This window comes from Natrix helvetica, assembly GCF_964273705.1.
Source record: "Natrix helvetica genome assembly, chromosome: W".
NCBI lineage: Eukaryota > Metazoa > Chordata > Lepidosauria > Squamata > Natricidae > Natrix > Natrix helvetica.
In genome coordinates, this window is record NC_138555.1 from 72,152,497 (window position 1) to 72,176,105 (window position 23,609).

General features: G+C 44.9%; 1 protein-coding gene across 1 annotated transcript in view; it reads right to left on the reverse strand.

The window, feature by feature from the left end:
• Positions 1–679: 679 nt before the first annotated feature.
• The window catches only part of LOC309400529 (type 1 phosphatidylinositol 4,5-bisphosphate 4-phosphatase-like), a 31,740-nt gene continuing 8,810 nt past the window's right edge, over positions 680–23,609 (reverse strand). Inside the window, exons 3-7 of the mRNA XM_081969096.1 lie at positions 5,288–5,394; positions 4,020–4,125; positions 3,167–3,219; positions 2,753–2,843; positions 680–798 (exon numbers count right to left, since the gene is read on the reverse strand). Of these exons, the coding sequence (XP_081825222.1) occupies positions 760–798; positions 2,753–2,843; positions 3,167–3,219; positions 4,020–4,125; positions 5,288–5,394 (396 nt within the window). The 3' untranslated portion in view covers positions 680–759. The remainder of the gene's footprint in view (positions 799–2,752; positions 2,844–3,166; positions 3,220–4,019; positions 4,126–5,287; positions 5,395–23,609) is intronic.

Sequence of the window (23,609 nt, forward strand, 5' to 3'; positions counted from 1 at the left end):
AATAGCTACTTTTATTTATTTACAACCATCCAATTGTGCCTGTGGAAGAGAAGGAAAAGGACAACAGACAAGTTCAATCATGGCTGAAAAAGAGATGGTGCAAGCACACAGGCAGGCAGGTAGCCAACACAGAGGAAAGTTATCTTAAATAGTTCTATGTACATTTTACTTCTTATACACAAGGTGCAACAGGCTTGGGGGTATAAGATCAATGCCATGGAGGTGGGAGAATTAAAATCTGAGGCCAAGAGATAAGACGGGGGTAGAGTACTCGCACTGAGAAAAATCAAGCCAGGTTTGTACCAGGATTGAGATGTTTTCCTAAGCGGAATATCTGTTTGCTGCATGACTCAGGGCATCCTTTCCTCTGTACGAAAGAGTGCATGTACCATTTACTCTCCCTTCAGTCTATGTCATCAACTAGTAAGACAAAAGAAGGGACAAAAGTCTGATTTAGTAGGCTCTGGAAGAAGACAGTTTTTGCAAGGGAGAATCTGCGCCTCAAATGAAGGGTGAAATAAATCCCCCCAGGTCTCTCGATCAACTGCAGGTGGTGTCAACCTTTCAACCTTTCAAACAAAAACAACAAACACCATAGCAATAGTTTGAAAGGGCTCTTTAAAGAGAGACGTAATGGTCCCTAAGGCTTGGGATCCTGAACCAAGAAACCTACCTGTGGCTGGTATTGCACGGCTATCGGGCATGCCCCCTATAACGACGGGGTTGCTGGGTCACGTGCCTGAACTGGTAGTGACAATGTCACCATGGACCAACACAATATAATAGTAGTAATGATGTCTATATAAAACAAACAAGATGAAACAGTAATAGAATGCATTTGAAGTTGCCATACAACATCCTCAACTTTGTCCCTATTTTTAGGGCTTTATATGTCAGTGATGAAAAACCAACCCTACTTTTTAGAGGGTTTGAAACATGCTCTTTCTAATGAGAATGATTTAACAGAGTTTCCAGAAGGTCTTTTTCTGTAAAAGCGGGCTGAACATACCCTATTTTTGGCGTTTTTACAAAAATAGTCAACTTTACACTCAATTTGTGAACTATTGGAAAGCAGTAGGAGAATGAAATTTTATATTCGAAAACCTTGTGTTGCTACATTATTAGGCACAAAGTTTCACATTTCTCATACCTTTCATTCCAGAGATATAAAAAGCCAAACTTTAACCTTTTTTCGAGCTGCAGTCATTTTCGGCTAACTTTGCTCCAATTTATCTAGATGGAGATCACTCATGAGAAAATTTTTATTACTTTTTTAATAGAGCACAAAAGGTTGTAGAAAATGCCCAAGTTTTGTTTCTCTCAACAAAATATTGCCAGAGATATTATGTCTCAAATTTGCTGGAACCTCAGTGTCATACTGTAGAAGACTGCAGTATGGGGTAAAACAAATGACTATATCTCTACAAGTATTGCATCAGCACACGTAGCACTTTAGCAATGTTCATGTTCAAATGAAATTTCATCAAAATCTGTGATGGTCAAGCTGGGCACTTTTCTGAAATCAGACCACTTGACATGGAATGACCCAAAGTTGATCACATGGCCCTGGGACACTACAACCGTCATAAATATGAAGCAGTGGTCAAACATCCAAATGTAAATCAATGTGATTTACATTCGGATGTTTGACCACTGCTTCATATTTATGACAGTTGCAGTGTCCTGGGGTCATGTGATCACCTTTTGCAGCCTTCTAATAAGCAAAGTCAATGGGGAAGCCAGATTCACCTAACAACCATTTTACTCATTTAACAACTGTAGTGATTTGCTTAACAAATGTGGCAAGAAAAGTCATGAAATGGGACAAAACTCACTTAACAAATTTCTCACATAGCAGCATAAATTCTGGGCTGAATTGTGATCGTAAGTCAAGGACTACCTGTATTCAGGACCTTAGTTTGGTTTCCTCTTTAATATTAACATTGATTTTATTATTTTGGATAAATTGCATAATGAACTGGTACGTAAGGGTTCCTTTAGCAAAAGTGGGGTGGGCAGGAGGAGGAAATATTTCTTGAGTTTTAAAGTGGGAATGTGGGAATTGCAGGAAGCTTGTTGTCATAAAAGGGCCACGGTGGCACAGTGGTTAGAGTGCAGCACTGTAGGCTACTTCTGCTGCCTGCCGGCTGCCTGCAATTTGGCAGTTCATATCTCACCAGGCTCAAGGTTGACTTAGCCTTCCATCCTTCGGAGGTGGGTAAAATGAGGACCCAAATTCTTGGGGGCAATATGCTGACTCTGAAAACCACTTAAAGAGGGCTGAAAAGCACTTTAAAGCAGTATATAAGTCTAAGTGCTATTGCTATTGCTATCGCTTCCCACCCCTGTGCTAAATAAATAAATGTCATTTCTAACTGGACACTAACTTAGGCATGAGCCTAAGGGGGCAGTGCTGTGCTGCTTAAAAGCTTCTAGATATCTAGTATTGAACAATTTTGATTTCAGATATTGAGTGCCATGTTCAGTTGCCGCTCTGCTAAGGGAAAAAGTGGCCTCAAGTCAAGACTGACCTTAGACACATCCCTGTAGGGTTCTTGGCAGCAAGATTGATGGAGTTGGTCTCTTATGTTCTTCCACTTTTTAAACCTTCTCATTCTAACACAAAACCCTGGGATTTCCAGGTATAAACGAGACATGACCATCTTTAATGGTCTCATCCTAATCTCAACCTCTTGAGATCCCCACACGTGCCGTCCCCAGCCCCAGCTAGATGTCCCTTGCTCAGACTCACTGCCAACCCCGTTGCTGTCACGGCCATCAGCATGCCCAACAGAAGACAGCAGAAGCACCTTTTCCTCGGATAGCGGTGCCCGATGGAGGAGCTGTACAAAGAGTAGGAGCAGTACATCAAGCATCTAGAGAGTCACTCTCATAAAGTTCCTGTGCTCGCCCCTCCCCCCGAATTTGCAGCTCTGATAGAGAAAGAGACTTTGCTTATCAAGGACAGGCAGTAGACCTCTTCTCCAACAAGGGTAGGGAGGACTCAGCTTCCTTGCTCTCTTTGAAGCTGAATCCCCCAAACAGCAAGTTCCCTCCCCCATTCCAGTTACTAATATCTAGGTACGTTCAACGCAAACTTGGGAGAACATTCTGTGAATGCTTCTCCTCCTCCTCCGGGCCCAATTCCTTCCCCAGAATAACTCACACTTTACGGCAGTGCGGACATCGGGCTAAAGTGTGATCAGTGAATTCTGTCCACTGGAGATACAAAAGAGAAAGAGAGAAGGGCTTAGGAAGAACGAGAAGGACAGTCTGACCTGAGTCACATTTTGCTGCCACAAATAGGCTCATTTTTTAAGGAATCGTGCTCAGCTGCTCCTCCAAATACCAAATCCTTGACTTACAACAGTTCATTTAGTGACCATTCAAAGTTACAACGGCACAGAAAAAAATGACTTATGATCATTTTTCACACTATGACCGTTGCAGCATTCCCATGATCATGTGATTTACATTCGGATGTTTGATGACTGGTTTCTATTTATGACAGTTGCAGTGTCTCGGCGCCATGTGATCCCATTTTGCGAATTTCTGACAAGCAAAGTCCATGGGGAAGCCGGATGCACTTAACAACAGTGTTACTTATTTAACAACTGCGGGGATTCACTTAAGAACAAAAGTTGTAAAATGGGGCAAAACTCACTTAACAAGTTTCTTGCTTAGCAACATAAATTTTGCGCTCAATTGCGAACGTAAGAGAAGGACTGACTACCTGTAGCTGTTTTATTACTGAAATCAACTCACGTGGAGATATTCGCAGGTGAGAGCCCGATTTCTGTCTATTTCAAAATCAACCTTAGCACAACTGAATTGTGCTTTTCTATCCACTTTGCACTCCAAGGCCAGTTCCCAACAAGACTGCCTTGCTTGGGCTCAAATCAGAATTTGTAAGTTTATAATTTTCTTCAGATAACAGGTCTCCAAACGCCACCCAAAGCTGAGCGTGGAACAAATAAGCCTCATTTCTCCCCCAATCCCTTCCTCCACAGCGCCCTTACCAGGAAATTATTTTCGCAGTGGCCACAATAGACACGCACACCTATGGGCTGAGGCTCAGGACTCGGAGGGCCAGGGTGAATGGGACCTAAGTTTATGACCCTTTTACTGGGTAGAAAACAGAGGGAGAAAAGAGGTTTAGATCATTCTTCTTGTCAGTCCACCTGGCCCCACTGAACACCTATTTTCAAGCCAGCGTAACTCCACCCTGTTGCCAGCACGGAGGAATAAAGTTGATTTTGGATTTAAACATTTCCCCATTTTTTTTTTAAACTCAGGTCCAAACCCGGCATGCACAGCTAACCTCTCACATTCAAACAAAGCCCTTCAACATGCCAATGCCTGGGTTTTATCAACTAGTCTTTCTGGTTTCATCTGGGAAACCGCTGTTTTTATTATCTAAACATAAACACCCTCTTCAAGAAAAAAAAAAAAAAACAGGTTCAAACAGTGAAGACATAGGAAGAATCCCCCTTTCCTTTCTCTCTCTCGGCACGTTTTCCCAATCCCCTATATGCTATTCCTCCCCACTTTCCTAAAAAGATTTCAGGATTCCCGACACCCTGGCTGGGGAATTCTGGGAGTTGAAATCCTTACATCCTCAAGTTGCCAAGGTTGAAAAACACTGCCCTGGAGGGCAGCCTTTTGTCTGAAACAGTATAGGGTCTCCTGCTTGAGCAGGGGGGTTAGACTAGAAGGCCTCCAAGGGTCCTTCCAATTCTGTTATTCTGTATTGAATGACTCTGGCTTACAATTTTTGGACTATAATTCTAGCCATGGCCTTGCTCTACATCTGAAATTAGGGCCGTATAACTTTTAACATTTAAGTCATGATTTGTTAAATAAGGATATACATTTCTTAGTGATTAGGTAAGACTATTTTTTTTTCATTTTAGCTTATATTCTATGTCATGATTGTTGTTGATTTACTTGATTTTAATAATGATCTGTAGTTTTAAAATGGCATAAATTATTTAAATGTATAGAAGTCAATTCATTATTCAGAGAACCTATACTTAATTTAACTAGCTTTATATTTATGTCAGCCACCAAGAGTAATTTTTGATTATGGCAGCATGCAAATATGTTGAATTAACAAATACAAATAAATATCTCTTATTTCCTTTGTGATTTTATTTTTCCTCTTTATGCTTCTGTTTCCCCCATAAAATGTTATATATAGAGTGAGAATGTTTAGAAAGCTGTTTTTGATCCAATATTAAAACATCCTGAAGAACATAACTACATAGTTCCCATCCCCACCCCTTACCAATATATCCGCGGACAAGCGATGCGCTGTGAGGTCACTTTGCAGATCAAAAGACAGTTGCAAGGGCATCTGACATACTTCTTACCAGGTGGGGCATTTCTGATTGGCTATAGAAGGACAAAGGAACATTTTTTGAAAGTTAAACAGGTTGAACATGTTTCCTGGTTTAAGAAGAAAGAAAGTCACAACAGGGCAAAGAATCTAATCCATGTGCCAGGCATTGGACCAAGATTACTGGTGACACTCTCATTCATGACAGTGTGTCTGTAAATATTCAAACTGAATTAATACATATTTTTTTAAAAAAACAGGTAGCCAACAGACACAGTGGACAAGGCACCAGGTTTAAATTTTTTAGCTGAACTGAGAAAATAGTCTAGAAACTAATTTGTGATTTTTTTTCTTTTTTTTCAAATTTTTTTTTTCTTTTCCAGTAATAAACATACTTAATTTGTGGACATTGCATTGACTGGGTCAAATCTTTTTTAGTCAACATTAACAAATAATACAAATAGTATGTGAAATTCTTATCTTCCAACTTCAATAATATTTATCTCATTTCATATTCCTTTTACATTTCCCCATTAATTCATTTAAACATAAATAACATTTCTTTGAGTCTTATATTTGTTATCCCTTCTTAGGTATTGTCCTTCAATATTATGAAAATCACTAATTATTCCACCATACCTTCAATGTTCCAAATGTGTGCGATTACTAATAACATCAATTATTAACAATATTCAATCCCTCACAGGAGTACAATATATTTTAAGACACTATTAATATTAATAATGCAATTACATTACCTAATATTAGATTAGCATTTACTAATCTGCACTTATTGGGATTATGGTATTTTCCCATTTTATTAATCTATTTTCTCATTATCCATCATCTCTTAATCGTTCTAGAATTCCATCATTTATTGATTTTTTGGTCAACCTTTTATCTCTCTCTCTTGAGCTCTTATATCTCTTTTTAGGTTTTTTTTGTATCTACTAATCTTTCCCTCCTGAGTTCCTTTTATCTCTTTTTGTTGCGTTATTTGAACACCCATCTCCAAGACTTCCTTTTGTTGGTTTTTTAGCGAGGTTTTTCTCTTTTCTCTCTGTACTGTTATACATTGGGGGGCTTCTTGCTTCTCATTTGTATTTTCCCCTTCCCCTGCTTTTTCTAATTTCTCATCTGTTTCTTGCATATCATGTTCCTCTCCCCCTCCCCCAATTGTTGACTAGCTTCTACATTCATTTCTGTATCTTTAAACAATCCCTTTGTCTCTTTACTATCTCTTATAAGTTCACACAGACTTTTTAACATCAACAATATTTCTAATGTCTCTTGTGGGCCCATTTTATGGTGATTTAATACCAATTATAAAAAGTATATTTCTATTGTTCCAATATTTCAGTATTTAATTTTTTTCATCAATCCCATATTTATACCTCCAAACCTCTCACTTTATTTTTCAATAATTTACAGCCTTATAGTTCTCCAAATATGTATCTCCCAATTATCCAAGTTTTAAAATCTTATTTTCCTTCTAATCTCTTTTCTTCTGGCCCTTTCCTTCTTTTGAGTTGTCCAAATCCAAACTAGTCCACATTAATCCACTAGGTTCTTCCGACCTTTCAAATCCTTAGTCCACTAGACAATTTTAGTAAAGTTTGCTGTTTGCAAATTAACTCTTTATAACTCTTGAAAAGGAAAAAGAAAGACCATTAAATATTCTCAGATTTTCCCAGTCGTCTTCTCACACTAGAGTCAAGGTCAGGCCATTCTCCAGATGTTGTTGTTTCTATTCTGTGTATTAATCTTTGTATATATTAGGTTAACTTCCCTTGAATATATTGCTGCTGTAGTGTTGCAATACTTTTCTTTCACCAGTAGATGGCTCTCTTATTCTCAAATCCAATATTAAGCGGTCTGTTTAAAACAGCTGATTGTCGGTAAGTCCGAGAAATTTAAAAATGCAAATAAGCAAATAACAAATAATTTCTCCCTAAAGTCACTTTCAAAATATTTGAGTTTTTCCCCCAATCTTTCTGTATTGTATAGTTTTCTTTGGGCTTTTTCCGCCTCTTCTCTTCCGGGTTTTTTTCTTTTTCTGTGTGATTGGTACGTGGCTCATTTAAGCTTAGGAGTGTTCTTTTCATGTTCTTTTTGTTACTGCAAGCCATTAGAGTAAAAGTTGTTAATTATCTCACTCAGTTTCAATGCTTTGTCCATACACTACTCCTGCACAATCTTGGTTCCCGGTTGTCCCGGCTTCGTGACTGCCAGTAATGGTGGTCATGCGTGCTGCCATTCGGGTGAGCTTGTTTCAGACCAAATGAGGAATTTGCGGATTCCTCATGGTCAGCAAAGCACCTCACCTTTCTTTGCTTCCCCTTCAAGGAGGCTATAACCCCGAAGGGTTTCCCAGAAGCGGTTACCAGCTGGATTTCGCAGGGCTCAGCCGAACCCACTATTTTCCAGTTGTTTTCGCCGAGGCTGCAACCGGAAGCCCATGATATTTTTTTTCTGAACAAAGCATAGGACATTATATCAAAATTTAGTCTCAAGTTAAGTAATAAATGTACATTTTTCTACACAGGAGTTTGTATTATCTTTATTTTTCATAGCTTAAAAACGTAGGTATTAAGTGTTGCACTAGAATCATGCTCAAGAAGCTGAGCTACTCCCAATCTGAATAAGGAAAGCTGGGCAAGATCAGCCTAACCTTAGATAAAGTGTACATTTCAGGAAACAGGGTAACAAAAATGTGGCATTCAGAAGACACCTATTATACACCAAAATAGTATCTTTTTCAGTCAGAGGGCTTCCAACATAATACATAAAAGCAGCAGAAGGGAAGAAAGACAAGGAATGTAGAAAGGATGGGGCATTCTCAAATGTGTTTGATTTTCGTTGCAATGTTATCCAAGCAGTTCCTTATGTCAAAGGTAACTCGGGGTAGGGCTGGGACAAAGATAAGGCACAATTGAAAACTGAACACTGAACACCTAGCAAATCAAAAGTCGTATCTTGAAGTCCAAAAGAAATTCATTGTTTTTAAGCTTGTCTGTCTGTCCATGATGCCTTACTCTGAGAAGCTGAGATAAAAAAGCTTCCAAACAAGCTTATATGGGAGGTGAAAGGGAAAACATCAGAGTGAAATTCAGGATAATATTCTCCCAAACAACTCAAACTATTGAATCGGATTTTAAATTATTGAGGACACCCGAGCAACTATTTAGCCTTCTAAACTCTTCAATTGCATGCACTGCATTAGGATGAAACCAGCACACAAAACATTAGAGAAGGAAGATGACTGTCCTTTTGTGTATCTTCAACATCACCGACTGACCACCTTGCTCCAATGAATGGCCTGCACAAAGAAGAGACACAGAAAGGAACTTTTCAATTGCATGCACTACATTAAGGATGAATCAAGCACACAAAACAATAAAACAGCTACTTACAGAGGAAAGATGATTATCCTGCCAGTCTTCAACACCACCAACTGACCACCTTGTTCCAATGAATGGCCTGCACAAGGAAGAGACACAGAAATGAACTCTTCAACTGCATGCACTGCATTAGGATGAAACCAGCACACAAAACAATAGAGAAGGAAGATGACTGTCCTTTTGTGTTTCTTCAACAGTTTCTTTGACTGACCACCTTGCTCCAATGAATGGCCTGCACAAGGAAGAGACACAGAAATGAACTCTTCAATTGCATGCACTGCATTAGGATGAAACCAGCACACAAAACATTAAAGAAGGAAGATGACTGTCCTTTAGTGTATCTTCAACATCACCAACTGACCACCTTGCTCCAATGAATGGCCTGCACAAAGAAGAGACACAGAAAGGAACTCTTCAATTACATGCACTACATTAAAGATGAAACAAGCACACAAAACAATAAAACACCTAATTACAGAGGAAAGATGATTATCCTGCCGGTCTTCAGCACCACCAACTGACCACCTTGTTCCAATGAATGGCCTGCACAAAGAAGAGACACAGAAATGAACTCTTTAATTGCATGCACTACATTAGGATGAAACAGGCACACAAAACAATAAAACAGCTACTTACAGAGGAAAGATGACTGTCCTGCCGATCTTCAACACCACTGACTATCTTGGTACAATGACCTGCACAAAGAAGAGACACAGAAAGGAAGACTTTAATTGCATGCACTTACACCTTACATAAGAATAACACAATGAAAGAGATACACTCAAGTACTTACTTGTGTTATTGGTTTTGTGGTTGAAGGTGTTTCCAGATTGTTCTTTCATTTCCGGCATCCTCAGTTGCACTTCTCTTGCTCTTCACTCGTGGATCATCAGCCGTGTGATGGTGTGCTCTGAGCCACTTTTTGATTGAAGGAATTGGGTCCCATCTTTTAACAGGCATGCCAATAACACTTATTCTCATTAGATGACTGTTGTGGCCCAGCAGGATCCGGTTCAGCTGCTGATGGACTCAGGTAGCGAGGGATCATTTCAGTCTGCCCTGGATGATGTGGAAGACCCTGTGCAGGTTGCAGATTCAGAGCAGGGACCAGAGGGGCTGGTTGGCCACCAGGAGGCACCTGAGACATGGAGCAGTGGGGAGGATCAAGGGCAGTCAGTCCCTGATGCTAGGGGGGGAAAGGCTGAGAAACGAAAGCAGCAGCTTCGTAGGTGGCTCACAGACGATAAATAGCACAGGTGGTTGTAGATTGGCCCCTCCCAAGAGAGCTTATAGGTGAGGCATTGGGAGGGGACATTTGCAGGAAACAACCATTTGAAATTAGCAGTGAAGAAAGTCGATGTCTTAGAGCCGTGTTTGAATATCTGGTTTGTTTTTCTTGTATTTTGAGTTATCTGGGCCCTCGGCCAAAGGGTTTGTTATCTTGCAATTAAACAGTGACAAACAGCCAAGCCTGTGTTTTGGCTTGTTCACAGGCATGGAGAGAGGGGGGTCAGAACAGATGCTAATGTTTGGCACAGTTAGGCGAGTTCTTTGTTCTGAACATATGAGGTTCATTTTTGAGAACCCCCTTTCTGCCTCTGCTAAACTAACAGGAATTGTCCTGACAATATCTCTAGCTTTTTTTTGATACTGTCAGGAATTTTGTAGTTCTTTGGATCTTTGAGTACATTTCACAAAAAATCTCTGTAGTCGTTCAAATCAATTTCATAATTAAACATTTCACCAAATTCAATCAATCCTTCCTCTGCTTCTGCCCATGGAACGACTACATCTTCAATGTTCCAGTAATCAGGCTCCAAATATGTGAGAAATTGTAATTTGTTTGCATCTGGCAATTGGCTACCTGTTTTTAGATGTTCTCAATCCATCAGCCTTTTATTCAAATTAGTGATGATGCTTGCCAAAAGTTTTTCATGAGGAAGGGCAACAAATCATTGATTTTGAACTAATTGTATGTTTTGGAAGGCTTCTGAAGCTATTATTCCGTCAACCTTTTTTTTTCATATGGGCCCTTTCCCCGTCTAAGCATTTCAAATGCTTTAATTGATCGCAATACCAATTTTTCATCCTTGATGATGTCTGTGTTTCTCCCCTGCAGGGCATTTGAGAGAAGATAAATCTCATTTAGAATATCAATCATGAGAGCCAAATCAGTCAAAAAATTTAAATTTTCAAAATGGGCAGCCATGCCTGGGAACTTTTCATTGCACAGAAAAAACTGATGTAGTGCTGGATAAGCACGCCACACAGCTATGGTTGACCTTGTTTGTTTGTTTGTTTGTTTTATTGGATTTATATGCCGCCCTTCTCCCAAAGGACTCAGGGCGGCGTACAACATTAAAAAACACACATCCCGAAAGTTAAAAAGAAATTAAATACATATCCCAAAAAACAAACCCAATTTATAGGACAATACATTTAAAAAATGAGTTAAAATTAACAGGCCAGGCCGGCTTGCTGGAAAAGCCAACTTTTTAGGGCGCGTCGGAAGGACTGGAGGTCAGGGATTATGCGAAGCTCCGGGGGCAGCTCATTCCAGAGGGAAGGCGCTCCCACAGAGAAGGCTCTCCCCCTGGGGGTCACCAGCCGACACTGTCTGGCCAACGGCACCCTGAGGAGGCCAACTCTGTGGGATCGTACTGGACGGTGGGAGGCTACTGGTGGCAGTAGGTGGTCTCGCAGGTACCCTGGGCCTAAGCCATGGAGCGCTTTAAAGGTCATAATTAATACCTTGAATCGCACCCGGAAAACAACCGGCAACCAGTGCAGGCCGCCTAAAAGGGGTGTAACATGGGAGCACCTAGGTACCCCCATGACAACCCGCGCGGCCGCATTCTGGACCAGCTGAAGCCTCCGGGTGCTCTTCAAGGGCAGCCCCATGTAGAGAGCGTTGCAGTAGTCCAGGCGAGAAAGGACGAGGGCATGAGTGACTGTGCACAGAGCATCCCGATCCAGGAAGGGGTGCAACTGACGTACCAGGCGAACCTGGTAAAAGGCCCCCCTGGTCACGGCCATCAGGTGTTCTTCTAAACTAAGCCGCGTATCCAGGAGGACTCCCAGATTGCGAGCCTTCTCTGAGGGGGCTAAAATTTCTCCCCCTATCGTCAAAGATGGAACAAGATGTACAAATCGGGATGACGGAAACCACAGCCACTCAGTCTTGGAGGGATTGAGCTTGAGCCTGTTCCTCCCCATCCAGATCCGCACAGCCTCCAGGCATTGGGACATCACGTCGAGGGCATCGTTTGGGTGGTTTGGGGTAGAGATGAAAAGTTGGGTATCATCAGCATATTGATGATACCGTACCCCAATGAACTCGCCCAGCGGTTTCATATATATGTTGAACAGGAGGGGTGAGAGAACCAACCCCTGGGGCACCCCACAAGTGACGTGCCTGGGGGTCGATCTCTGCCCTCCAGTCAACACAAACTGCGACCGATCTGACAGGTAGGAGGAGAACCACCGTAAAATGGTGCCCCACACTCCCAACCCCCCGAGTCGTCGCAGTAGGATAACATGGTCGATGGTATCGAAAGCCGCCGAGAGGTCTAATAGGACCAGGACAGAGGAGCAGCGCCTGTCCCGGGCCCGCCAGAGATCATCAACCAACGCGACCAATGCCGTCTCCGTGCTGTACCCGGGCCTGAAACCCGACTGAAACAGATCCAGGACCTTAAACTACAGGCAGCCAATCTTGGTCCCAAAACTCTGCCAATCTTCACGATTTCAATGCCCAGTTGTTCAGAGATTTGGAAAAGTTCCATCTGGCTCTTGCAGGATTTATGGAAAGTGGTGTGTATCTTGTCAAGGAATATTTTGAAGTGGTTCAGTTGTTTGATGTCCTTTATGGAGTCATCCAGCACAAGTTGGAGGCGATGGTTCAAGCGGTGCCAGATTACAATGTTTGGAAAGTCTTTAGCTATTCTGGTGCTGACTCCAGATTTTCTCCCAAACATAACATTGGCACCATCAGAGCAAAATGCTATTAAATGCTTCCACAGATATTCGGTGGTAAACCCAACTTTATGTAAGCTTCCCATCATTGCAGAATTTATGGTCTCCACATCTTGTTTCTCCAATTCCACCAGCTCAACAAAAATGGTTGTTGGGCATTCTGAATCCTCAACTTTAACAAAAATTATCACAACTGCTTTCATTGATAGCATTGAGGCTTCATCAATGATCAAAGACACTTTCAGATTCTTTGCAATAATGCTGGCAAACATGGTGGTTTTAATTTCATTTGCAATGAATTCAACTATTTTCACTGCGGATCTCCATGAATGCAAGCCTATTCCCAGATCTACTCCAATTGCAGTTAGCAAATCTATCTGCCCTTCAATGTCTGAGAATGGTTTACATCTTTGTGCCAGATTGTAAACTATAAAAAATATTGTGCTAGTAGTGGATAAATGTTTTCCAGTTGAGTTATCTACGGATTTTGTTAAAGCATCCTGCTCCCGTTGTTTAATGTTCTCTATACAAATGGTGTGTGATTTTGATTGAAAATGTTCCTTCATTTTTTTTCTGAGATGCTTGCTAATTCTCCTTATTTGTCCCTGCTGCCTCAACCTGGAAATTTTTCCATTCTCTGGAAACATGAAAACCTTTCTCTAATGAGAACCCGTGTTTCACACAGTACTCACAACCTAACTTTTTGTTGGACAGTGCCAGTCCATCATACTTCTCCTTGAAGTTTCTGTATTGCTGCAAATTCCAGCAGTCAGGAAGTTTTGGAAGACTTTCAGTGGAGGAGATGGACTTGCTGCTTTCTCTGACTTCAAGTGGTGGAAATGGTCGTGCTGGTGGTGCTGGTGCTGGTCCACCTGCTGGTGCTGGTGGTGCTGGCGCTGGTAGTGCTGGTTCACCTGCTGGTGCTGGCACTGGTGGTACTGGTTCACCTGCTGGTCCTGGTGACTGTTGTGGATCAGCTGATTGCGCCTGTCTTGGTTTTTTGGTGAAGAAAGTGGTCACACTCTGTTGCTTCTTCTTCATCCTGTTAAATAATACTAACTGCAAAAGAAATAAAACAATATTGTGCTTTGGACTAGATTGTGGTGTAAGCTGAGGACTACAGGTAACAGAAGGGATCTCTGTTTTCACCCAACAATGTACAGTCTTTTCAGGAAGGATGTCCCCCAACAAACAGGAAAGATATAGTTTTTCATCTAAGAAGTTAGATCAAGAAGAATGAATGTCATAAGAAGATTCATAGAGTAATACAGATTTCTTTTTCTGAAATTTATTCCTCAGTTCAAAAAACAGGAATATATGAATTAGGTTCAGTACTTAGGTCAGTAGCTATTCAAGAGTTAGTGGTGTCATGGTTAGAAGCAATGGTAAAGCAAGATATGGATTTAAAACCAGAAATATTTTGTTGGGTATTTCAAAGGGAATACAATACATATTTAATTTTACACATGTTAACAGCTGCTGGAATTCTGTTTGCACAACAGTGGAAAAGCAAAGATATGAAAATGAATAAAGAAAATATTAGAATGTGCAGGAATGAATAAATTGACAACTAAAATCAAGGAGGCTTTGAATACTTTTTAACATGGGATTTGTTTTATCAATGACTAACTAACAGAAACAGAAGTTAGAAATCTAAAAGTATGAAAGAAAACACCAATTATGTAAGGAAAGGTCACTAAAATGTATACGTAAATATTATTAGTATTTGATCATTATTAATGTGTAGATAACTGCGGGACATTACACACACCCAAACCATGACAGTGCCAGGAAAACACCAAAAGAATAACAACAGTTTTCTCTCAAAAGACTGCAGATGAAGCCAGTTTTTCCCCTAACCCTAAGGACAGGAAAGACAAAGCCACTGGAATAAAAACCATCAAGGCATTGTGTGAAGTATTAGCATAAAGGACAGTGCCAGAAACCGCACACTTAACTTAACTTAACTTTATTGGATTTCTAGACCGCCCCTCTCTCAAAAGAGACTCGGGGCGGTGTACAGTCATATTAAAATAGTTGAACAGTAAATATACATGTTATAAGTATACAATAAATAAATTAAACACAGGACTGGAGGAGGTAGTAGAAGTTCCCTATACAATTTAGTTAAGTTAGATTAAAAAATTTTTTAAAATTTAAAAAAGTTAAAAACATTAACCTTAAAAGCTATCCCAAATAAAATATCCGCCAGGAGGTAAGAGTAGAACTATAAGTGGGCCAGGCCAGCTAGTCGGAACAGGTGAGTCTTAAGTTTTTGTCGGAAGGAGCGGAAGTCGGTAGTAGTTCTAATATCGGGGGGGAGGTCATTCCAGAGGGTTGGGCCCATCACAGAGAAGGCTCTACTCCTAGGCGCCGCCCGTTGGCATTGCTTGGTGGACGGCACCCGGAGGAGTCCCTCCCTGTGTGAGCGAATTGGTCGCAGGGATGTATGTGGTAGAATGCGATCCCGCAGGTAACTAGGCCCTGTGCCATGGAGCGCTTTGAAGATGGTGATCAACACCTTGAAACGCACCCGAAAAACCACAGGTAGCCAGTGCAGCTCGCGCAGGAAAGGTGTTATGTGGGAGTACCTAGTACTCCCCATGATGGCCCGCGCGGCCGCATTCTGAACTAGCTGTAGTCTTCGGGTACATCTCAAGGGGAGCCCCATGCACAGAACCAGAAACCACAGAAAACAGTAGCAAGAAACTCAAGCCAGCCTTTCCCCCTTTAAGAAAACCCCAGGCAAAAACACCAGCTGAAAGGAAGACTTAAATTCTTAAGTACACCCATTAAGAAAAGGGGAATCAGCAGGCTAAAAATAGCTCGCCTGGAACTCCCCTTTTCCTGTTTCCTGGCAGAACTAACCCCCAGGATAGGAAAGACAAAAGACCTGGGACAAAGATTAACCCAGGAAAAGAGGAAAACAAAAGCAGGGCAATCAGAAACCATCAAAACCCATCAAGCTGCAGGAGCTCACAAAGCAGCACACAGCTCAACATGTGAAAGCAGCCGAAAAGGTGATTGCTGCAAGAAGCAACCACCTCACAATTACCTCAAAAACCAGTTATCACACAGAAACACACAAAATCTCGCAAACCATGCACCAACCTGCACACTTAAAAGCAACATATTGCATCACAAATAAAACATTTCCTAAAAGCAATAAAAAAATAATAAACATTTCCTAAAAACAATTAAAAATGACATTTCCTACAATTTTAATTTTTTCCCCTCAAAACAATAAAATTTCTGTAAAAAAACATTTCCTAAAAAGAATAAAATTTCTTTAAAAAACAGTTCCTGAAAACCATAAAGAAAAAAATCCTCAAAACAATAAGATTTCTGTAAAAAAACATTTCCTCAAAACAAAATTTCTGTAAAAAAAAACATTTCTTAAAAACAGCCACATTTGCTGGGAAAAAAAAGATATCCTTTAAAAAAAACATTAAAAGCATAAAGAAAAAACCCCCAGTCACTTGCCAGCAGGCAGAATCAGCTGCTCTCTGACGTGATGGATGTAGGCAGCAGGCGACCAGACCAGACGTTCTGGCTGCAGGTAAGCTGGACTGGAAGCACACAGGGACAATCCAGTCAGCTAGGCCCGTCTGGCATGGAGCCGAGGTGGCTTAGCCAGCCATGCGAGGCTGGGGACTGGAGACTGGGGGGTGGGGGGCAAGAAAGGCCTCAGCTGAGCGTCGGCAGGCTTCGTGGTCTACACGAGCCTGGGGACTGGCTGAGGCCTTCCTTGCCGCCTCACACAGGCCTCGCGTAGACCATGAAGCTCGCAGGCGGGCCTAGCTGATTCTTCCTGCCCCTGGCGCGCCCCGCAAAGTCACCTGCCGAGTGCCAGCAGTCTTCGCAGTCTACGAGCCCGGGGAGTGGCAGAAAGGAAGGCCTCAGCCAGTCCCCAGGCCTGCGTACACCGCAAAGCCCGCCAGAACTCTCGGTAGCTTTTTGCCGCTCCCCTACCATCCACGCCCCGTGAAGTCACAGCTGTAGGCTTACTTACCTTTAGGCAGCCGCAGGAGGAGGCAGCAGTAATGCAGCAGGACAGGTAGGCCGGGAAGTCAGCAATGATCAAGTCAGCGAGGATCAGGAAGTCAACAAGACACAAGCAACGACGCAAGACCCAAGCCAGGAAAGGTAGTAAGTGGGCCGTCACCACGGTATATATAGGGCTCTCAGAAGTGGGGTGATCGGCGAGCCAGTGAGTCAGTGAGCGGTGAGCGGGTAGGCTGGCGGGGCAAGCATGGTGCAGACAGGCGGGGCAAGAGAGAGATAGTGCAACAACTGGCTGCTAGTCCGCAGGGAATTCCGGCCCATGCCTTGGTCGATTCCGGGGCTACCACGAACTTTATGGACGCAGCGTTTGCTACCAAGTACGCCGTCCCTCTGTGTCTGGTGGACCCACCGATGTGGGTCAAGACCATTGACGGCCGGGTGCTACTGTCTGGGCCTATCACAGCCACCACGCAGCCCTTGCGCCTGGTCCTCGGGGAGCACGAAGAGGCCATCCAGTTTTACGTTGCTTCGGGCCTGCATTTTCCCGTGGTCCTGGGCTTGGCTTGGCTGCGGGCGCACGGTCCTCAGATATATTGGTCCCGTCCCTGCAATGTGTTGACCACACCCGTCACATCTGCGCAGGCCAGGTGCTCAGCTCGCCCAGGATGGCCGTGCCGCCGGACTTAGCGGAGTTCGCGGACATCTTCAGCGAGCAGGAGCCGGACCAAATACAGCCACACAAGCCTTATAACTGCCCCATTGACTTGGTACCAGACGCCAAGCTCCGTGCGGGTCACCTGTACTCCATGTCCGAGCCGGAGTTGGCCGCATTGCGGGACTTTCTGAACAAGAACCTCAGCCAGGGTTTTATCCGGCCCTCGTCATCACCACTGTCTGCCCCGGTCTTGTTCGTCAAAAAGAAGACCGGGGATCTGAGACTCTGTTGCGATTACCGGCGCCTGAATGCCATCACGGTGCGCAACTGTTACCCGCTGCCCCTGATTCCTGAGTTGTTGGAGCGGCTCCAGGAGGCGACGGTGTTCACGAAACTGGACTTGCATGGCGCTTATAACCTGGTCCGAGTCTGGGCGGGGGACAAATGGAAGATGGCCTTTGGCACCCGGTACGGACATTTCGAGTACACAGTCATGCCGTTCAGTTTGACCAATGCCCCGGCAGTCTTCCAGCACTTCATGAACGATATCTTCCAGGACCTCTTGGATCAGTTTGTCGTCATTTACCTGGACGACATCTTGTTCTACTCGACATCTCGGAAGGATCATCAGCAACATCTACGCCTGGTCCTGCAACGACTCCGGGAGCATCATTTGTTCGCAAAGCTGGAGAAGTGTTAGTTCTGGCAGACTACCATCGAGTTCCTGGGGCACCGTATCTCCCCTGAAGGAATTGCAATGGAGCGTGGCAAGGTAGAGGCGTTGCGTAGTTGGCAACCTCCTCAGCGTGTGAAGGATGTCCAGTGACTCCTCGGGTTTGCCAACTACTACCGGACCTTCATCCCCAGCTTTGCTTTCCTGACCGCGCCCCTCACTCGGCTCCTGCAGAAGAAGGTACTGTTTCGCTGGGGGCCCACGGAGCAACACGCGTTCGAGGCCCTGAAGCACGCCTTCACGAAGGAGCCAATCCTGAAATACCCTGATCCCCATCATCCTTTCGTGGTGGAGGCGGACGCGTCTGACATCGCGGTGGGTGCAGTGTTACTGCAGACTCACGCCCCTGGCGGTACCCTTTTTCCTTGCGCTTATTACTTACGGAAACTCAATCCTTCCGAGCGCAATTACACCATCTGGGAGAAGGAGTTGCTGGCCATCAAGGTGGCGTTTGAGGCCTGGAGGCATCACCTGGAGTGGGCCAGGCATCAAGTCGAGGTCCGGACGGACCATAGGAATCTAGAGTTCCTGACAACGGCGCGCAAGTTGAATCAGCGCCACATCCGGTGGTCTCTGTTCTTTTCCTGGTTCAACTTCAGGGTGACCTACATTCCAATTGCGCAAAACTAAAGGGCGAATGTCCTGTCCCGGAAACCGGAGTACTCTGACACTGCAGACCCGCTCCCACCCCGGACAGTTTTGCCCGTCGAATCCTTCACTGCAGTTCATGAGCCCGTGGACTTACGGTCTCAGATACAGGATGCGCAGTGGTGCGACGAGTGGATGGAGCAGCGGAGGGCAGAGGTAGGGCCAGCTTCCCCGTGTACCTTCGGCGATGACCTCTTGAGGTACTGGTACCGGGACCGGCTCTATGTTCCCGTGGGGCCCCTCCGGGGACTTATTCTCTCCCAGTGTCATGACAATCCAGCTCCTCCAGGGCTGCTTCAGCCATTGCCGACCCCAGACAGACCCTGGGGTGCCGTGTCCATGGACTTCCTGACAGAACTGCCTCCGTCTTCAGGATTTACCATGGTCCTCGTGGTGGTGGACATGCTCACAAAGATGGCGCATTTCACCCCCCGTCGGAGATTGCCGACAGCCCGCGCCACCGCCCGCATGTTCATCCAACACGTCTTCCGGCCTCACGGCCTACGCGACCGGGTCGTGTCGGACCGTGGGACGCAATTCAAAGCCCAGTTTTGGAAAGGGCTGATGGAGACTCTAGATGTCCAGGTTTGTTTGTCCTCGGTGCACCATCCTGAAACCGATGGGGGGATGGAGAAGGTGATTGGAATCTTGGAACAGCATTTGCGCTGCTTTGTGAATCAGCAGCAGAACAACTGGGCGGAGTACCTGGCCGTGGCGGAGTTTGCATTTAACAACTTGCAGCATACCTCCACATGGACGACGCCCTTCATGGCTAACGTCAGGTATCACCCTCGCTTCTTCCCTCTGACCCCAGTTGACTCCCCGGTCTCCTCAGCCTCATGACTTCCTCTTGGAGCTCCAGGCGGTCCACCAAGTGGTGCGCCGCTATCTGAATCAAGCGAAGGAGGACTACAAGAGAGTAGCGGATAAGTCTCGGCATGCGGTGCCAGAATTGGCTGCGGGAGATCGCCTGTGGCTGTCCACGCGGCATCTTCCCTCTCACCGGTCGGCGAAGAAGTTGGACCACCCGTATCTTGCGCCGTTCCCCGTGGAGGCCGTCATCAACCAGGTGGCCTATCGCCTGACCCTGCCACACTCAATGCGAGTGCACCCAGTGGTCCATTGCTTGCTCCTGATCCCTGAGCAGTTGGCTTGTCCTCTCCGCCAACCGTCTCCTCCCCAGCCGTCACCGCGTGAGGTAGAGACGCAACTACCGCATGAAGCGGTCCGGATCCGAGACTCAAGATGGCTAAAAGGATGTTTCCAGTACTTGGTGGACTGGAAGGACAATGGGTCGGACGGGGGGACTTGGACCGATGCGATGGACGTACATGCCCCTGCTTTGGTGCGGGCCTATCATGCACAATATCCCTCAAGGCCGCTCCCTGAGCGTCAGATCCGGGGGAAGGGCCCTGCGGTGAGGGATAGTGTTGTGACCCAGCAGGATCCTTTGCAGCTACTGAGCGACTCAGATAGCGACAAACCCCATGAGTTGGCTATGGAGGAGGTGGAGGACCCTGGGCAAGGTTCAGATGCAGAGCAGGGACCAGAGAGGCTGGTTGGCAACCAGGAGGCGCCTTAGGCATGGAGCAGTGGGGAGGATCGGAGGGAGTTTGTCCCTGACGCAAGATTAAGAAGGGCGGAGAAACGAAGGCAACAGCTGCTCCGGGGACAAGATCCTAAGAGATAATGAAGCTCAGGTGGTTGTGGCGTGGCCCCTCCCAAGAGCGTATATAAGAAGGGACGTTGGGAGGAGGCTGTTTGCAGGACACAACGGTTCATATTAATCTGCAGAAATCTTTGTCTGATCTGCCTTGTGTTTCTGTTTGTAACAAGCTGGAGAAGCTTTTGTCTGTATCTGTTGGAGTCTGGGTTGCTGCCAACATCTTGTCTGTGAGTCGTGTTTGGGCTTTCAGCCAACAAGATTATAGTATTGTCAATAAAGTGTTGCAGACAGCTAAGCTTGTGTCGGTGTTCATTACCGGACGGAGGGGGGTCAGAACATAACCCCTACGTTAATCAGTCACAAATGAGTTCAATGCCTTGGACTAATAAGTATTTGTCTGGTTTTAAATATGAACCTCAGATTGATTACTCCAGGGACAAGGTTGTTGATCTTGGATCCTAGTTACCCTGTGCCTGGTGCCGTGCTCTAAAGTGGCAGGATGAGAGTCCCAGGATGTGCTGCAGTGGCAGTAAAGTCCACCTCCCTCCCCTTCAGCCCTATCCTGAACAGCCTTCTCACACACCAGCATCCAATGGCAAAGCACTTTCTTTCTGCTGTCCAGAAGTACAACGGATGCTTCCAAATGATATCTTTTGGAGCCAGAGAGGTGAAGGAGGGAAATTTTATGCCAACATTCAAAGTGCAGGGGCAGGTCTACCACAGGATAGGGAGTATCATGGCGGGGCCTCAGCAGCAGCCTTCATTTCTCCAGATATACTTTGTTGCTGATGATGACAATGAGAGGGACATCTGTTGTGGAATCTACCCAGGTGTTAATCCATAACTGGTTAGCCAACTGCAGAAATTGCTGCATGAACAAAAGAAGAATATTCTGGAACTTAAGGCTGCTGTTGATTCTGTTCCTAAGGGCCACAAGGACTTCCAAGTGGTGATGAACGCCGATAGGAAGCCTTCTGGAGAGCACCGAGGTCATTTCAATGCCCCCCACAACTACAGAAGTGGCTGTTCTCATTGTCGGCCAGGATTTTGAGAACAGAGATATCGTTCTCCACAGCAGAGACAACGGGTTGTTATGAATCAGAGACGCACCGTGCCTATGATGCTCTCCAGTATCCTCTGGTGTTCTGCTGTGGAGAAGATGGCTATTACATTAATATACCTCAGTGCGACCCAAACACCAAGGTACCTCTCAAGAAGACCGTGGCTGCTGCTGCCTTGTACAGCTACAAGATAATGGCGCATGATGACGAAGAATGCTACCTACTGCTGTTCCGCAACCTTCTCAATCAATTTCTGGTTGATATGTATGCCAAAATTGAGAGTGAAAGACTCAATTGGATTTGTAGAAACCAAAAAACCCTGAGAAGTGAGGAGTATGTGCACCTGAAGGATGCCATGACAAGAACTGACAGCCACTTATCACAGCTTGGCAAGATGGTTGTGTTGTCTTCTTTCACTGGAGGACACCGCTACATGCATGAGCAAATTCAAGATGCAATGACGTATATGCGCCATTTTGGACAACTGGATCTGTTCATTACATTTACCTGCAATCCGAAATGGCCAGAAAGCATACAGATCTTGAAACATGGACAAAAATCTCACGATAGACATGACATAGTAGCAAGGGTTTTTCATGTGAAAGTAAAACTTATTATGAAGCTCCTCACTAAAGGTTGCATCTTTCGAAATACCAGGTGTCACATGTACTCCATGGAATGGCAGAAACATGGACTCCCCCACGTGCATATTCTTCCATGGCTAGAAGAGAAGACCAGAGTCCATTGACAAAGTTATAAGTGCTCAGGTACCTGATCCCGACCTAGCCCTAGCCCTCTGTGACATTATCAAGATGACAATGATCCACGGCCCATGTGGACCCCTCAACAGGAACTCACCCTGCATGGTGGATGGCACCTGCAGCAAAAAGTACCCTCGGCTATCCTCAGTATCGCAGGCAGTCCCTGGCAGACGGTGGCTTCACTGCCAACATCACTGGACTCGATCTTGACAATCGCTGGGTGGTGCCATACAACCCCGTCCTGTCTCGCACCTTCTCAGCTCATATAAATGTTGAGTGCTGCAATTCAGTTAAATCCATAAAATACATCTGCAAGTATATTAACAAAGGGTCTGACCAGGCAGCATTCACCATTGAAGATGTGGACGAGGTGATGAGGTACGAGGCAGGACGATACATCAGCAGCTCTGAGGCAGCCTGGCGTATTCTCTGCTTCCCTATTCACGAAAGGTTTCCTCCTGTTATGCACCTTACCGTATATCTCGAAAACTGCCAGAGAGTTTATTTTACTGAGGACAATGTTGTTGAGAGGATGAATAACCCCCCAAAAACAACACTTCCGGCCTTTTTTGAGCTGTGCAAAGTCAATGCTTTCACAAGGATGCTTTTATATTGCAAAGTTCCAACTTGCTACATATGGAAAGGCCACCAGTTCTGCAGGAGGAAACAAGGGAAGCCTGTACCAGGTTATCCGGGGGGTGAAGAAAGATCAGGTTTTGGGTAGAGTGTACACCGTCCATCCCGGTAATGCTGAGTGCTACTACCTACGCCTCCTCTTGCACGAGATCCATGGTCCAATGTCATTTACTGCCCTAAAAACTGTGGCAGGGGTACTTCAACCGACATTTCAAGCAGCATGCAGTGCACTTGGCTTGCTGGAGGATGATGCTCACTGGGACCGCACTCTGGAAGAAGCCTCCATCGCTGACTTTCCTAACAAACTCCGTGAGCTGTTTACCATCATGTTGGTTTTCTGCCAGGTTAGAGACCCCCTAAAATTGGCAAAACATTCTTGATCAATCTCTTGCTGGCCAAAATTAGAAGCCGAAGGAATATCGCCCTAGCCGTTGCTTTCGCAGGAATTGCAGCTACCTTGATCGACGGAGGCAAGACGGCTCACTCTGCCTTCAAGTTACCTCTCAACCTGAATAATTCGGAGTCTGCACTATGTAACATCCCTAAGCAAAGTGACATGGCTCAGGTGTTTCGAGAAGCCAAACTTATCATGTGGGATGAGTGCACCATCACTCACAAAGGAGGTCTTGAGGCTGTAAACAGGACGCTCCAGGACATTAGGGGCAGCAACCGTCTTATGGGTGGAGTTACGATGCTTTTGGCTGGTGACTTCAGACAGACATTGCCTGTT